The sequence below is a fragment of the Sinocyclocheilus grahami genome, unplaced genomic scaffold (genome assembly GCF_001515645.1).
Source record: "Sinocyclocheilus grahami isolate Dianchi unplaced genomic scaffold, SAMN03320097.WGS_v1.1 scaffold72.1, whole genome shotgun sequence".
NCBI lineage: Eukaryota > Metazoa > Chordata > Actinopteri > Cypriniformes > Cyprinidae > Sinocyclocheilus > Sinocyclocheilus grahami.
The window spans coordinates 635,552-653,805 of NW_015505251.1; the positions used below are offsets into that span (position 1 = coordinate 635,552).

The 18,254-nt window shown below is 39.1% G+C and overlaps 1 protein-coding gene across 2 annotated transcripts in view; it reads right to left on the reverse strand.

Annotated features, from left to right (window-relative positions):
* The window catches only part of LOC107585566 (ubiquitin carboxyl-terminal hydrolase 32-like), a 69,928-nt gene that overhangs the window by 27,556 nt on the left and 24,118 nt on the right, over window positions 1–18,254 (reverse strand). For both annotated transcript variants that reach the window (XM_016272638.1, XM_016272637.1), the window contains exons 3-5: window positions 12,645–12,750; window positions 11,966–12,084; window positions 3,139–3,298 (exon numbers count right to left, since the gene is read on the reverse strand). In XM_016272638.1, the coding sequence (XP_016128124.1) occupies window positions 3,139–3,298; window positions 11,966–12,084; window positions 12,645–12,750 (385 nt within the window). The remainder of the gene's footprint in view (window positions 1–3,138; window positions 3,299–11,965; window positions 12,085–12,644; window positions 12,751–18,254) is intronic.

Sequence of the window (18,254 nt, forward strand, 5' to 3'; positions counted from 1 at the left end):
AAATCAAATTTGGCCAATCACAATGCACTGGACAGCTGGCCAATCAGAGCACACCTCACTTTTCAGACCGATGAGCTTTGTAAAAATCGACGCGTTTCAGAAAGGTGGGGCATAGAGGAGAAACAATAATGTACAATATGTGGAAAATAATGTGTTTTTTTAACCTTAAACCGCATAAACACATTTCATTACACCAAATACACAACAATGTTCTTTTCAGCAACATCATATGACCCCTTTAATATTATGCCTAAAATGTGTTTTAATATCTCTATTGATAAGGATTGTATAATCTCTGCATAATATCAGTCTTTAAATGCAATATATTTAAAGTGTACCTGAAGCATACTTGCAATAGTTCCACTTTAGCACAATCAAATAGACTTCAGTATATCTTTAGTTTACTTCAGCACTACTTCCGCACAATTAAAGTGCATAAAGCACAAAATGAGTTGTTCCAATTTAGCAGAATTTAAGTATACCTGTTTAGCGCAATTGCAGGATATTTTTATTAAGCACATAAATACTGTAAGTAAATGTATTTGTGACCCGTGCTGGCAAAATTAGTTATTTTTATTTTCACATTCTCCATTACAAATATCTTCAAAATGATATATGACTTGTTGGAATTGGACAAGAAATGACTGAGCTACAGCCGTTTGAAGGTGATAGAGACAGAGAAAAATCGGGTTAAAGTTTTCTGAAGATTCCAAAGCAAAATCACCAAGCAACGTTCCATATTTTCCTCCAATTCCTTTCTTAATAATAATTACTATATTATTAATCCCAACATAGATATTTTGTATTTTATGTTTGTTATTAAAAATAAGAACAAAGATGCAAATAAACAGTAGTTTAATCAAGAGCAGCGAGTGATTCCATCTTTTCTTTTAATGTTTGATTAACATTGAGACAGATCTATATTAAGACCTATTGTAATGCATGGATCTAATATAGTTACACATCAGATTTTTCAACTAAACATTGTTAGACATAACAGATTATATTTGTTTGAATCTCGCCAAGACATATTTCGCAATAATGGGGAGATCACGCTCTTGGAAAGGCGCGTCTTATGCATGCGCTTTGCAAATGTCAGTCAGCGTGATCGTACTTTTCGTAAAGCATGGGTTTGGAAATCATATTTCACTGGTTTGGACTCATGTCATCGAGCATTCGATATGAATGTTCACAAAGTTGGAATGCTGCGCTTTGCAACAATAGACCTACAACATGTGGTGAGAAGCAGCAGCAGTTGTCCAGAAGTGAGCAGAGAAAAAGGTATTCCTCTCAGAAAACTTACAAATAAAGATCATTTTAGATGTTTAATTACTATTTGGAGCATTGGGATCACTAGACGAGGGCTTAATGAACTAATTTTTGTGAAAACCTCAAATTCGACCAAAACTGACATTATTCACTTCTTTTGCCTTTAGCTCTTTTTTTCTTTTGTAGTATACAAAAAATACAAAATAAAACATTTTAAATACATTTGAGTATTTTTTCACTAGGGAATAAATAAAGTAAATTATACAAGTAAAAACTAAATAAATTAACAAATAATAATAATAATAATATTGTATTATAATTATTATTATAAAAAACACCAATCTAAGATGAAATCATGGCTATCACAGCATGGTCACTTGTGAATGTGGGTCAACTGGGCCATGCAGCACACTCATAACTGAAAACATTACAGGCTTCCCACATTATGATTTCATGACAGCAAAAGCAAAAGAGTGACTAAGCGGGTGAGAGATCTTCAGCCCCTAAATAAATCATTGTCTCTATGAGAAGAGCTAGTGCTCAGATTCTGTCATTGTACGGACTTGGGGTCTCAGAGTGAATGCAGCCATTTCCTTCACCGTGTCAGTCTGATTTTAATAGCTGGGTGGCAGTGACAGCTGCAACAGGGCCGAGTGTGTTCAAATGCTGTGTGTGTGTTCACTGAGTGGGAAGTGTTGCTTGTCACTCGCCATTATCTCACACAGATGCCTCTCTCCCGGTGGAGGACAGGCCGGCTGATTTTCTGATGCCTCCTGTGTGTCGGGGAGGAGAGGGAAGTGGACAAAACGAGACTTGCAACCTGCCTAAACATCTACAGCACGGACAATCAAAGAGCAGATGACTGTCAGCTTCAGCAACACACAGTGTCTCTTGTACATTTAAATGATAGACTTTTAGTCATTTCTTATTAAAACACATATTTCTGTAAGCAGCCAGTCCTGAGAGCATTGAGAGCATATTCAGAAAGTACTAATGGAATAGTGAGAGAGTATTCAGGAAGTAGAGGCAGTCAAAGTTGGGTTCCGAAAGCAAAAATACCATTCATTTCTATGTCCATATAGAGAAATCGATTTCTTATGATAATGTACAAATCTTTCAGGGCAGACTCATCATGAGCTCTGAGACTGATGGTATATGCTTCTCCAAAAGCCATAAGTTAGTGTGATTTTCAACAGTTGCCTAATTGAAGTACATACACTTCAATAATACTTAAGAGATCTTCCTTTATCCACCAATCAGAGAAGTTGCTGTTACCATAAAAACAAGAAAAGATTAATTAAGAGTTAATTGAGTCTACTTACACTATCAAACTTATCTGTGTATATATTAATGTTTTGCAGTACAGACTGGAAGCTTGAGTAATATACAGCTGTTGAAAATTCAGCCATCACATGAATAAGCTACATTTTAAAACATTACAATAGAAAAGTTATTTTAATTTGTACTAATATTTCACAATATTACTGTTTTTACGGTATTTTCGATCAAATAAATATAACCTTGGTGATTATTAGAGACTTATTTCAACATTTTAACAACCCCAAAATTGTACAGTCATTTTGTTATAATTGTAGCTCAGTACCTCAAAAAAAATAAGTTTACAAGTATATGATTGTACCCTCTTTTTCTCAAGCTTTTCAAAACTCAGAGACGGCTGCTTTAGTTCAAGACTTAGAGTTCTTTTGAAAATCATTTTAATAACCAAGAAGAAAATGAATGGAGAAAAATACTTCTGGAACCAGAGTGAGAGAGTATTCAAAGAATACAGGCAGAGAGTTTTGAGAGGAAGTATTCAGAGAGTACTGAGAGGGCATTCAGATAATACTCATAGAAAATAGTGACACTTACAGTGTGTGACACCTGCCAGGGTTTGATAGAAAGTGGGTGTGTCACTGTCGTCGGTCAACGTGACGCACACACCACCTGAGAGCAGCCAGCGGGAGAACGTGAAAGCATCTTTATTCTGCAGAAGCCAGCTCTTAAACTTCTCATAATTCACCTTCTCTCCCTGGACAGAAACAGACAGAAACACTGTAAATTAACAGCAGAGTACAATTCTCTAATGAACTCATGACCAACTTTAAGAGTGCAGAATTGAGAAGTTGGACTTCATGTTAGTTGCTTCCCCTTGTGCAGTGAAGGGGAAGCTTTCTCCTTATTAATATGTACTGAATTCTGTTGTATGCAGATACATTTATGTGAGTGGGTTGAGTAAAGAGATAAGAGAGAGTTTTAAAGCTGCTGCCAAGGGATAACCAACAAAAGTGCTGCACTGGGTGTCTTTTCCTTAAATCAAGAAAGTGATGCTGCAGCAGGAAGCATGAAGGCTGAGAAGAGAGTGCAACTTAAAAAAGAGCTAATCGAGAAATAGAAGGGAAAGTATGTCAAAGCGAATTATGCGACCTTATTGGCTGCAACATATGCACGGTCTACCTTTTAAGCTTATTATTAGAGCAGGGCTATAACACAGAGGAAGCTCTCTCTGTAAACACAAGCTGAAATAGGGCAAACGGTTCAAAAGTTACTGTATATATAGATTTAGGCAATCAAGTGTCACAGGTCTGACAGATTGGATTAAAAAGGCATGTAATCCATTTATCAGCCAGCAAATACCAAATTGGGTTCAGTCTGGGGCTGGGCAATATGGCCAAAATAATTGTCACAAATTACATTTTTCATATCAGTCTGTCACGAAACGCTACTGTGAGGAGCACGGAGTGAGGAACGAGGAGACCTGGAGAATACTTCAAACTAACACTTTAATAAACATCCAATGGAACCAGGAACACACACGTAGCGGGGAGACGAACATTCAATACCAGATACCAGAACTCTGAATAGGACTCACTTTAAATACACAGGACTAGAGGAGGGGATAATGAGAAACACCTGGAGCTAATGAAACAACTAACATGGGAGAAAACTGGGTCAGGGCAGGCACATGGAGAGGGAAAAACACACAGAATGAGTCCAGGGGCGTGACATATCACCCCCCTCCCGGAAGGCATGTCTTCGCGCCGTAGAACAACAGATGGGGGGCACGGGTGGGGTCACCCGGGAGGGGGCCGGCAGACAGAGTCAAGGGAGGTGACGATGGAGGGAGGAGCCAGGGAGGTGACAGGAAGAACTTGGAGCAGGAAGGGCCAAGCAAGACTCAGGACACAGCCATGATGGCGACCCACGGTGGAGCCGACAGAGGGAGGAGCCATGGAGGAGGAAGGGCCGATGACTCCAGGGGGCCGAACAACGGCGGCGGAGCGGGTGGCGGAGGAGCCCGAGGCAGAGATGGAGAGCCGATGAGCCAGGGTGAAGGGGAGGATCCGGAGGGCCAAGGCGGAGCAGAGGGGCTGCCAGATGACAGCGGTGGAGGAGGAAGGAGAGGGTGGGTGGTCGGGCGGGCACCTGCAAGCCCCCGGGCTTAACCTGGGACCAGGAGCCCTCCCAGGGCTGGACGTGGGACCAGGAGCCCTCTCTGGGCTAGACATGGGAACAGGAAATTTCTCTGGGCTCGACATGGGATCAGGAACTTTCTCTGGGCTAGACATGGGAACAGGAGCCCTCTCTGGGCTAAACTCGGGGACTGGAACCCTCTCTGGGCTAAACTCGAGGACTGGAACCCTCTCTGGGCTAAACTCGGGGACTGGAGCCCTTGTTGGGCTAAACTCGGGGACTGGAGCCCTCTCTGGGTTAACTCGGGAACTCGAGCCCTCTCTGGGCTAAACTCAGGGACTGGAGCCCTCTCTGGGCTAAACTTGGGGACTGGAGCCCTCTTTGGGCTAAACTCGGGGACAGAGTCTCTCTCTCTACTGGACTGGGAAACGGGAGCCCACTCAGGGCTGGACGGGACCAGTGGGGAGGAAGGAGAGAGGAGAGGGGGCAAGTCAGATTCCAGCTCTGTTTCCCAGTCTATAAGGTCCCCCAGCAGTCCCAGATGTATAATCAGCTCACCCTGAGCCGTGGTGCAGTGCGCGGAGCTCTACTCCGCGCTCTCTCTGTCCGCGGTATTCTCCCTCGTGGCGGGCTCGGTTGCCGGCTCTCGCACCTTGACTGACGTCACTTGCAGCTCCGGCTCCGCAGCGATTCGTTGCTCTGTCGCTCCATGCGGCAACGGCTCGTCGGCCACGGCGTGCTCGGTCTCTCCGTCAGCGGTGGGCTCGGGCATGCGCTCCGCGCAGTGGGGAGATGGTGGGCTGGGCACTGGGTCCCGGAGTGGCACTCCACAAATGTGGCAAAATTTGCTCGAGGGCCTGCCTCGGACGACGGCGCTCTGTACGCGGAATTTAAGAGGTTAGGAGAGGTTGGCGAGGACCAGGAACAATCTGGTGTGGCCCTCGAGCGATTTTTTCCCCTGCTCCAGCAGGAGGAGGAGGTATTCAGGGCGGGCCAGGGGATCCACAGACACAACGGAAACAAAAAACACAGAGAAAAAACGCGGAAAACAAAAATGGAGGGGAGACACGGAGGTAACTGGTTCGGTCTGGTATTCTGTCACAAAATGCTACTGTGAGGATCACGGAGCGAGGAACGAGGAGACATGGAGAATACTTCAAACTAACAGAATTTAATAAACATCCAACGGAACCAGGAACACACACGTAGCGGGGAGAGACGAACATTCAATACCAGACACTGGAACTCTGAATAGGACTCACTTTAAATACACAGGACTAGAGGAGGGGATAACAAGAAACACCTGTAAGAATCTATAGTCTGCCCCAACCCAGATTTCACTCCACAATATATGTCTGATCATGCTCATTTCCCAAAATGGCTTGATTATTATAGAGCAGAAGAAAGTCAACAGTTATGTTGTTTCTAGACCAGTGGTTCCCAAACCACGTTCCTGGAGGACCCCCAACACTGCATATTTTGTATCTCTCCTTTGTCTGACACACCCATTTCAGGTCTTGGAGTCTCTACTAATGAGCTGATCTGAATCAGGTGTGTTTGATCAAGGAGACATGGAAAACATGCAGTGTTTGGGGGCCTCCAGGAATGTGGTTGGGAACCACTGTTCTAGACCATTTGGGATGATCACATCCTGAACAAATGGTGACCAATTGTAGAATGGGAGAGGGTGTGGGACACCGAGAACCACCTCAGTTAAAGGGGTGTCAGAACTTAATTAACATACAGACCACAGCTGTTACAACAGGAGCAACTTCATCAACATTAAGGGTAGTAAACTGTAAGTGTATAAAAGGTTTGAGCTTAGGATATTCGGGGTTCATTCCGACTCCGTTGAACCCAAGGTACTACATGTACCTTGCTATGTGGCTACATGTCACTGCTATGTGGCAATAAACATCATCGAGATCTTCAACGTCCTCATCAATTTTTCTTACACACCTGGAACTAATGAAACCATTAACATGGGAGAAAACTGGGTCAGGACAGGCACATGGAGAGGGAAAAACACACAGAATGAGTCCAGGGGCGTGACAGAGTCGATATTGATAATTATCATGATAAATTTCAAATCTTTATTTCTGTCAAGTTAAAAGGCAGATTTTTGTTCCTAAGTGAAAGTTGTTGAAACCAGACCGTTAATTGTGGTTTTAAACTACTCTGTATGGTCAGAACATGATGAACACTTCATGCTTTTGAATTCTTTTCCAGTCATTTTTTCTTAATAAAATAAACATACTAACAGAAAAATAATTTCTTAGTTTGTGCAAGTTCTAATGAGTGATATTGTTTCAAATCATCTGACTTGGATAATGTGTATATTTAGCACAGTTTGCAGTGCAGGCTGCAATATTAATAATATTATATTTTGTTGTTTCTTAGAAATGCACATTTGACAGTAGCTTGAGTTAGGATATAGATATAAATTTATGTTCATTATCAAAACGGTAAAATCTGTAAAAATTGAAACAACCTAATTTTTCTATAGTGAAATTTAAATATTCTGATTGTTTGAGTTTTATTAATAATAACCACTGATCTTCCATAGTAGCATACATTTAGATCATGATAACCACAGTTAAAACCACACATATAGCACCTCAATACCATGGTAAAAATATAATATTTTACAAAACATTTAGTGTAAATGCACAAATGCTATAGCTTAATCACAAAAAAATACTGTATTTATATTCCATTACTCCTTTAATACACGTCTAAATTAATAATAAAAAGATAATACAATTCCATATGAATATCCCACATTTCTGCCACAATACCATGGTGCATTTAGTGTTACTACAGTAAATCCATGGTAAATGATGGTGATTTATAGATTGAAAAGTCTTTCTTTGTCAGCACTGTTTCATCAGGCTTTGTGTTCTTTACTGAATTCAAGCGCTTCACATTGGATCTCACAGCACAGCACTGTTTAGTGGTTGCGTGAGCAAAACTTATCAGCGAGTGAACACGTCTGCTCTAGTAAGCTCGCACTGCGCTGTCGTTTGAACTTTGAGCCGAGCAGGTAAATGGTCCGCGTGGTGCAGCACAAATGATTAGCACAGTTTCATTCCTCTTTTGCTGCATAAACATTATATCAAACATTTATCGAACTCATTATCATTTTATTGACGAAATTATAGTGCGCTAATTATTCCATTGACTTGAAAGCCAAAAGACCACATAACTGACTTCAGCTATGTTTCAATCCAAGTAGTCTAATGTATGTAACTTAATTTGTGAAATATCAGATTGTGACATGTTGCAAACACATTTATTTTAACTGCATAAAAACACCTTAAACACTTGGTGCTGTAACTATAAGAGTTGTTTATGTGTGTATGTGTCTATGTATGTATGCATGTATATATGTATCTATATATATGCATCTATATATATATATATATATATATATATATATATATACAGGTGCGGCTCGTCTTTATGGGCAAAAAATTTATACAAAAAAAATTTTAACTGCATAAAAACACCTTAAACACTTGGTGCTGTAACTATAAGAGTTGTTTATGTGTGTATGTGTCTATGTATGTATGCATGTATATATGTATCTATATATATGCATCTATATATATATATATATATATATATATATATATCCAGGTGCGGCTCGTCTATATGGGCAAAATATTAATCCACAACATAGACCTCTATATAAACTGAAACAACAATAAATTGTAAATGTGTACAAATATTTTTTAGATTTTTGATACTATTTTAAGTCGTAAAGTAAGCAGTATATATTAAAATCACGCGCATGGCTTTAGCAGGCATGTATACATGATACTAAGCGGGGCAGACGGTGCCTGAGACCTCCTGAGCTCCACAGCACCCCACAATTTTGCAATGTAAATCTGTGGTGAAAAGGGGAACGCGCTCTAATTGAGAACCATTGGGGCAGTTTTGAGACTGCCCTGCTTACTTTCACGTTACCTTACGTGAACCTCACTCCACCAAGACGATATCAATCCGCTTCAGCTATGTTTCTGCATCAGGTCAGTAACTAGTTGGTATGTCTGTTTTTTTTCTATGTGGAGTAGTGGATCAAATTAAAGTATAAATCCTTTAGTTTAAGGGTGTATTCACACCTGTCTTGTTTGGTTCGATTTAATGGAACTCAAGTTCGTTTCCCCTCTTGGTGCAGAACTTTTTGGCAGGTGTGAATACAGCAATCACACTCGGGTGCGGACCAAACAACCGTACCGAGACCCAGCTGAAGAGGTGGTCTCGGTCCACTGGGAAGGTCTCGGTGGGAAGTCGTGGCCTAATGGTTAGAGAGTCGGACTCATAACCCAAAGGTTGTGGGTTCGAGTCTCGTACTGGCAGGGATTGTAGGTGGGGGGAGTGAATGTACAGCGCTCTCTCCCACCTTCAATACCTTCAATACCACGACTGAGGTGCCCTTGAGCAAGGCACCGAACCCCCAACTGCTCCCCGGGCGCCGCAGCATAAATGGTGTGAATTAGTGATGTTCATGGTTTGTGTGTGTTCACTGCTGTGTGTGTGCACTTTGGATGGGTAAATGCAGAGCACTAATTCTGAGTATGGGTCACCATACTTGGCCACATGTCACTTCACTTCACTCCCAAACGAACTCTGGTACGGTTTGTTTAAGGTGTGAATATGACCCGACCTCGATCCGACCCAATTGCAGAAATCATGCTTGGAAACAGACAGCTCGCTCATATAGTGCTGTTATTTGCGTTTCAATGGCTTAAATCACTTGTTTTTAAAACATAATGCTTAAAAACATATGCAAATGGTGAGTTTTCGTGACCATGGCGCACAGCAAAGTGACGTGAGCGCGCTAAATAATGTCGCAAAAATTACCATCACTATGTTAGGAGAAAATAGTAAGGAGATATTTGAATTATTTATTAATAAACTAGTGTTTTATGAGTCAGTGTCGCAAAGATGAAGTTGATGATCCTGACTCGCCATCTCCTCATTGGACGCGCCTATGAAAGAAATGCATCTTTACGGATTACATAATAATAAGAGTTTTTGTTTTGGATTTGAATTATTTCGTTTTGTAGTCATTTAAAGCTTTTTATAGATATATTCATCATGTCTGTAAGGAAAATATTAGCTGAGTTTCGGTTCATCTTTGCGAAGCGCTCCTGTTCAAGACCCGAGACGGCAAGCGCATCCTATTTGTTTTTTTTTTATATTTTACAAAAGAAGAACGTTTTCTTGATATTGTGAGTGCACACAAATAAAAATAGACCCTTTACAGTTCCGAACTATGTATTATTCTTATCTTTATGAGCAAAAATGACGGCGTATTTAATTTGTTTCCACTGATGACCTGAAGCGCGCTTCAGTTTCCACTCTCCGCACAAACGATTGGTTATGCGCCTAACAGCGCACATTTGTATAGGTTAAATGTTTAAACTAACATTGTGATGTGCTTTAAGTATTTTATATCTATAGATTTTATTTTCGGTCGTAAATAGTCGTAATTTCAACATCGTCTGACATTCTCATATGATGCCCATAAGTTTCTTCATATTGCGTTACTATCTGATAACACCAAATCAGTAAAAGAATAAAAATTGCACTGTGAAAGATCTCCATGATTAGCCTGTTTTTCCCTGCTTGAGAATTTCTGTCCAACGAATGGATGACCTTAGCACATGTGTGGTTTTGTTTAGAATTTCTGGTTCACTTGCAAAAAGGGCAGTGTGAAAGCGAACCGCACCAAACAAAAAATAAATCAACATTGTATTTGGTCCGGACCAAAGCAAATGAACTAGCGGACTTTCCTGGTGTGAATACACCCTAAATGTGCTCACATGAATAGCCTTTATATGGTTCTATTGTGTTTGTTTTATTATTATTCTGAGAATAGACATATGATCGTCTTTCCTCACCCGAATTGCTCCACAACTTTCTAAATCAACATTTGGAGGTGATAGATGCTATATTAAGGCAATTATAATAGAGCATTTTATGCTGTTCTCCGAGCCTGTCAATCAACATTAGCGCGCCACCCACAGGATAACGCAAGGACATCTCTGCCAAAATTTTGTCCGCATGTGTTCAGAGATTAGAATATAAAGTTTACAAAATGTTTTTCGTATACACATTATATATCTATACACACTACTGAAAAAGTTTGGGATCAGAACGATTTTTAATGTTTATTAAAGGAGTATCTTATGCTCATCAAATCTGCATTTATTAGATAAAAAATGAATATTGTGAAATTTTATTATGATGTAAAATAATGTTTTTCTATTTGAATATACATTAAAATCTAATTTATTCCTGTGATGCTAAGCTGAATTTTCAGCATAATTACTCCAGTCTTCAGTGTCACATGATCCTTCAGAAATCATTCTAATATGCTGATTTATTATCAGTGCTGGAAACTGTTGTGCTGCTTAATATTTTTTTGGAACCTGTGATACTTTTTTCAGGATTCTTTGATGAATACAAAGTTAAAAAGAAGAGTATTTATTTAAAATATAAATCTTTTCTAACAATATACACTACCGTTCAAAAGTTTGGGGTCAGTAAATTTTTATTCTTTCTTTTTTTGAAAGAAATTAAAACTTTTATTCAGCAAGAATGTGTTAAATTGATAAGAAGTGATAGCAAAGATTTGTTGGATATTGTTAGAAAAGATTTATATTTTGAATAAATGCTGTTCTTTTTAACTTTTTATTCATCAAAGAATCCTGTAAAAAGTATTGCAGTTTCCAAAAAAATATTTGGCAGCACAACTGTTGCCAACATTGATAATTTATATAATAAATCGGCATATTAGAATGATTTCTGAAGGATCATGTGACACTTTAGACTGGAGTAATGGCTGATGGAAATTCAGCATTGCATCACAGAAATAAATTATATTTGAAAGTTTATTAAAATAGAAACCATTATTTTATATTGTAATAACATTTTGCAAGATTTTTTTCTGTATTTTTGATCAAATAAATGCAGCCTTGATGAGCATAAGAGACTTCTTTAAAAACATTACAAGTCTTACTGATCCCAAACTTTTGAGCGGTAGTGTATATGTATATATAAAATAAAATGTACTTAATACATGGCGTAAAATTTCTAAAAACCACATAAATGTAACCTTTCTGGTTATTGTTGAATAAAGGCAGACTAATTTCCTGTTAGTAATTTGAAAACAAAACAAAACACTATGTCACTATATGGCGTCATGGTTTGTCTGACAAGTCACGAGACTGGTAAGGCTGAGGTAAATAGCACAGGTTAGTTTTCCTGCACTGACCTCAGTGAAGCACTTCCTAAGAGAGGGTGGGACCTCCCCATCCACTGAACGCAGCATGTTCTCCACATCCTCCCGGACCACATAGGCCCCCGAATCACTAGCGAACAAGCTGAAGATGTCTGTGGATACAGAGGACATGCTAGTTAATACACACACACAGCTTATCAGAGTCTAGCAGGCAATGTGTCTTGCACCCTCACATCAATCACAGCTGTCAGGGACACAGTGTGACACATCAGAGTAGACAGTACATCTATGGGGAATAGACTGTGAAGTGGAGTGTGCATGCAGCTACCAGTTTGGCTAAAGAAACATGGAGCAAAACAAAGCTAAATAACATTTGGATAATTGAATATGCTGAGGCTGAGGTGTGCTTGTTTAGATTGCTGTTTGAAATGGAATTAGTCGAGCACCTCTTGTGACATACAAAACAAACAAAATATACACGTACATTTGTAAGGCTAAATAAGGCTATTTCGAAGTGATGCTTTAAATCCTGAGAATAAAGCTACTACAAAGAGTAATTAATCTGTAATGCATCATGCACAGAATTTATAAAACAAAGATTTAGAACATTTAATTACGATGAAAAACATTGAAATAATGTGCAAGATCAATGTATAGAGTATAATAGGTAGAATATGGGAGTGGATAGCCATGTGCCTCTCTGTAAACCTACATTTGGCTTTCTCTTCATCGCGTCCTCTTGTTAATAGAACCAGCCCGACGATCAGGTAGTTGAAGTGCAGCCCTTTAGATGTGCCACCAAAAGAGTTGTAGATCACCTACAACAGATGAGAAAGGGATGCACATTAAACATGGCCTGTTAAAATGCACGATTTTGCCACTGAACTTGACTTTATGCAAAATGAGCAGCGATGCAGCAACAACCAATTGGAGTGAAGATAGTTCTCCACTACTTGATGCAGTCAAGTAGGATTCTAGAAACCAAGAGCTCAGATTAATGATTTATCCATTGTTAGTGTGAATGCCTCTTTCTAAAGGACACAGGAAATGATGCAGAAGTACACTGAATTGCACATAATGATTATGCAAATGTCATAGAATGAGATCTACATAGATTATACAGACAACAATAACAAACTCAGTTGAGTTTATAAATAATAATAATAAAAGTATTACATTAAAAAAAGTTATTTATCAGTAAGCACAGCAAAAAAAAAGTTTTTACAGGTATTGACAGGACAAAGTCGTGCAACCAAAATGAAACCGAAAACGTGCCATCTTTTGAATTTCACCAGTTACACAACAAAGAAAGTTCATTGCTTCCCATCAGTACGCTATTACTAAATCTACTGGTGATCAGTAGTGCTGTGTTCAAAATATCGATACGACGATGTATCGTCACAGAGATTTGACGATACGAGTATCGACACAGCTGGCCCTGTATCGATACTGTGGCACGTGTGCAGCAGTGGACCGTGCTTCATTTTACAACGTTTAAAATTTAGTAGAAAAGTGTGAGGTTTCTAAAAAAGAATGAATAGAGCATCTGTTAATAATCTGGCCGCAGAGGAACACAATGGGGTTGCCTGATATAAAGAGACGTAATTCCCAAAACAGAGCTTTACTCTTGCGCAATACAGAAATATCTGCTAAACGTGCTACTTATCTTTATCAACCTGGCAACCCTGTGCACACGCTCTCTCTCTCTACTGCGGATAAACGCACTTGCTTTCTGAAAACACCGTTTAGCTTGCAGTTTAGCTATCTCCACTTCAAGTCTATTCTCAGAAAAGTGTGATTCATCAACTGTTCATTTACGACAGAGAGAGAGAGAGAGGCTGTGTATGTATGAATTACCACCGTTTTGCCGCATTTCTCTATTAACAGTAAAGATTTAATTCCTTCAGAAACAATGATGCTACCAGCTCCTTGTTGAGAAAGATAATGCAGCTCTTGAGCAATTAAGCTATTTAGTTGATAAAACTGCGGGGCAGCACTAAAAAGTTTGTTCCTGAATGTCTGAGTGCGGCCGCAGCGTGATCGGTGTTGTGACAGAACTTAACACCAAACTGCTTCTGTTTCACACAAATGCTGGCACAGACATGCATGTTTGGCTAGAGTCACTTTGAACTCGTGCATCTTCGGGAAGCGGAGCTGCACGGAAATTTTAAAAAAATGTTGTGCACACCGCCACACGAAACGACGTCGCACGCACTCAAAGCTTGCGGACGCTCGAGTATAAATCAGCCTTGAGCATGTGCGCGTTAGATACAGTGAAGACAGCGCGTTAGTTTAGAACTCTTCTAATTTTTTTTTTATTGTAGAGAGTGTGTTAATTTGTGCAATGACAACCTACCAGCAATGTAAATGATTTTTTAAACATATTAGAATGAGTACATTACAATTTAAATTTATTAGAACAAGTACATTATTATTTATGGGCTTAAAAACAAGATGCAAACAATCAGAATATGGTACCTGGTGGGGAGTGCACAATGTAAACATGAAACATATGCAATTACCTATATTGTACTGTGGTACAGTTATGGAGGCCCTTCATAATTCAGAGGTCAGCTGCCTGCTCTGCCAATAGTTAGAAATGGCACTATAGTAAGCAGTGTTTAATAAACAGCTGTTTTTCTAAATTCTGCTGAGGTAAAATTCAGTGCAGTCATGTATCGTGATACGTATCATATCGTGGCCTCTGTATTGTGATACGTATCGTATCGTGACTTTGCTGGTGATACACAGCGCTAGTGATCAGCGCTTAAGACAGACAGCCTGGTATTATCTCACACTTTTTATTTTCGCTGAGATTCAGAGAAGCATCAGACTTTTAATGATAATGCTTCCTAGATACATATCTCCCCATAAATCAGCTGACAAAGTTTAGTTCAATACAGAGGAAACATTACATTCTCTCTACCCGCACTGCAGGGCTACATATAATGTGTTTCAGTATAAAAAAATATCCCTGCAAAATGTGACCCAGCAGGAGGCTTACCAGTCAAATACTTTTCTTCCTGTTTTTGATCATTTCTATTCCACATCAGACTTTTAATGATAATGCTTCCTAGATACATATCTCCCCATAAATCAGCTGACAAAGTTTAGTTCAATACAGAGGAAACATTACATTCTCTACCCGCACTGCAGGGCTACATATAATGTGTTTCAGTATAAAAAAATATCCCTGCAAAATGTGACCCAGCAGGAGGCTTACCAGTCAAATACTTTTCTTCCTGTTTTTGATCATTTCTATTCCACAGAGACATCTCATGCAGACATAATTCACTTTTATGCCTGGTATGACACCATGTCTTACCCTTAACTCCACATATAACTAACATTTTCACGCCCCCAGATGCCTACTGCACAGTCTAGCGCTCTGCGGCATATAAGACAAACATTTACTAGGGAAAAAGCACAAGAACATTGTAATGTTTCCTGCAATTCTGAGCAATTTTGTGGTGTCAAAGCTGGGATTTCCACACACTGACAGGTACCTTCCCTGCGGTATCAATCTTGTGTCAAACTGTACATGACCAAGTCCATATGAGTTTTTACTGACAAGTTAGACCGCAGCTTCACTGGTGAGCAGGGAACAAAATTCAAATTTTTTATCCCCTTAGCTACTTGTCAAGGAACTTATGACAATGAAACATTTACACACATTTTTGTAAATAATAAAAATAAGTAAAATCAGCAAATATTTATTTACATAAGCACAACCATAATTATAAAACACCAACACAAAATGCAAACTAAAAATGTATGTCTGTGACCTTTTAGCTAAATGATAGTAAATTTACTAAATAATAAATAAATAACTTAAGTAAATAAACCGGTAAATAAAAAAACTAATATTTAAATAAAACTGTAAATAGAAAAAAAATATTTTGGTTTCCTAGTCTTGATAGAATATTTATTGGCCAACTGACCAGTTATTCTGTTTTGTACTCACCAAAACAATTAAACAATAAAAAGTAAAAGTAAATAAATATTTATCAAAGAAAACGTTAAAAAAAATTAAATACACAAAAATATTATGTCTCTGACCTTTGGTTTCCTAGCTAAATGTATAGTAAATTAACTGACAGTTATCCTCGCCCAAATCTATTTATATAGTTGGCACTGGGCGAGTGTTAATTTTGGACCTGCTGGCAAGTCTGAATGAAGTTAAGGTCTGGTTAATGAACACCGTGTTGTCATCCATCTCTACAGCTCGGGCCTCAGTTTTGTGTGGATTCGTCGGAGTAAAGCTGGCTGCAGTCTTGGCCAGAGGGCAGAGAGGATGTCAGCGCTCAGGCTCAGGCTTGGAGGAGCTGTCGGCACTCGACTGGAATGCACAGTTTACCATTATGTTAAATCAATACACAAAGCCTCCAGCTTAACATATGGCATTTAGTTGATTGTTTTAATTGCTTTAGCTTTAAGTCCTTTTGCTGGGTGGATATTGGTATGTGTACAGACATTCACTTCTTATGGGCTGTTTACACACATAAGTCACTGCATCACTGCGATTTTGAAGGTGGTATGTATTCTGCTCTGACAGCATGTCATATTTTCTGGACAAATGATACATGTCTATAACAGAACAGCTTTGTTTCATTTAATTTGTTTGTGGAACTACATTGAGATACATAATATATACAAACACCGAAGTCATTCTTATTGAAAGCTGCTTTCATAATAAATAATGTAGCACGCTTCCGTAGCATGTAATCATTGCCCTTTGATGTCATACAAATACTGAGCGACTGAAGGTGGAGGTAATGATCAACTAGAGCATTCTTGAAGCTGACACGCACACAGACAGGAAGTTGGAGGAATAAAGGGGGGAAGTGTGCGATGCTGCAAGGGATTTAATGAGGCTGGGTGCTAAAGATCAGTGTGAGGTGTTGGCTGGCTGGCTGCGAGCTGAGTTCAGGGGAACTGAAACTGAAATGAGCAACTGGGAGCCCGGGGTTCCTTCTGCCTGTGCCTCCTGATGATGGATGCATCATGAGATGTCACCTACAGCCCAAAGATGAATCACCCACGGGACGCAGACACTGACTATCTGCCATTCATACACATGTGGGTGCATGTAGGTTAAAAGAATAATATTGATTTTGAAGCATAGTTAGACAGGGTGGAGTTACAGTTGCACAATTAACTGGTGAAAGATTGCGATATTGATTCAAACACCATAGGATCTTATTCTTAAATGAATAGGAGTGGCATAATGACCAAAATCCTATATCACGATATGAGTACTTTTATTTTGCGTTAACGATATATATCACAATGTAGTTATTTTTGCTTTAAAGCTGCAGTCGTAACTTTTTTGTGTTCACAATTTACAAAATGTATATATTATACAAACATCAACAACCCGATTTTCCTTCCTGGTCTTGTAGTACTTTTACTAACTGTATATAAAGAATAGAGGTGGGGGAAAAAATCGATTCAGCATAGTATCGCGATATTTTCCGCGGCAATACTGTATCGATACACGAACGCCAAGTATGAATCTTTTATTATACTATTTGGTAGAATAATAAAATCAATTTCTTTACAATCCACTAGATGGTGATGTTGAGTTATTTTCTGGTGAGGTCAGCTGTGTCACCTTCAGCATGCAGTAAGTTAGTGAAATAAAGAGGGCGGCATCTGGAAAGTTATCAGGAAAGCCCCATCCGCGATTAAATCGGATGTATGGACTTACTTCGGATTTGTATACAAGGAGGGGATGTAAGTAGGGATGCACCGAAAATATAGGCTACATATAATAATAATAATAATATTATTATATGGTGCACCGCATCGCGCCCCGCCCAGCAGTGTTCAGTGCGCATATTTCACTCTCCTCGTCACTGCGCGGTTTGACGCTCCGCTCAATATTCCGATCTATGAATGTGCGTTCCGCTCGTGTACCGCTCATGCTCATCAGAAAAGCAAAGTCTGCTCAAATAACACGCTGACAGGAAATTTCTATGCAGTATAGGTCTACTTGTTCTGGTTTGCAGTAGCGCTACTGTGCTGTAACATGGTGTAGGCTAGTTCAGCTGTACTGGGCAATGCTGGTAAAATGATGCTACCTTCAGTGACGCTATGCTCTGCTCATATGCTCTGATAATAATAGCTTTGTAGGACTATACATTATTTGGATAATTAGTCAAAAAACAAACAAACAACAACTTATATCTGATTCTGTTACATAGAAGTGAATAAAAATTATATATTGATATTTAATATTAAGGTAACTTTTCAATAAGGTTCCATTAGTTAATGTTAGTTAATGTATTAACTATCATGAACGAACAATGAACAATACATT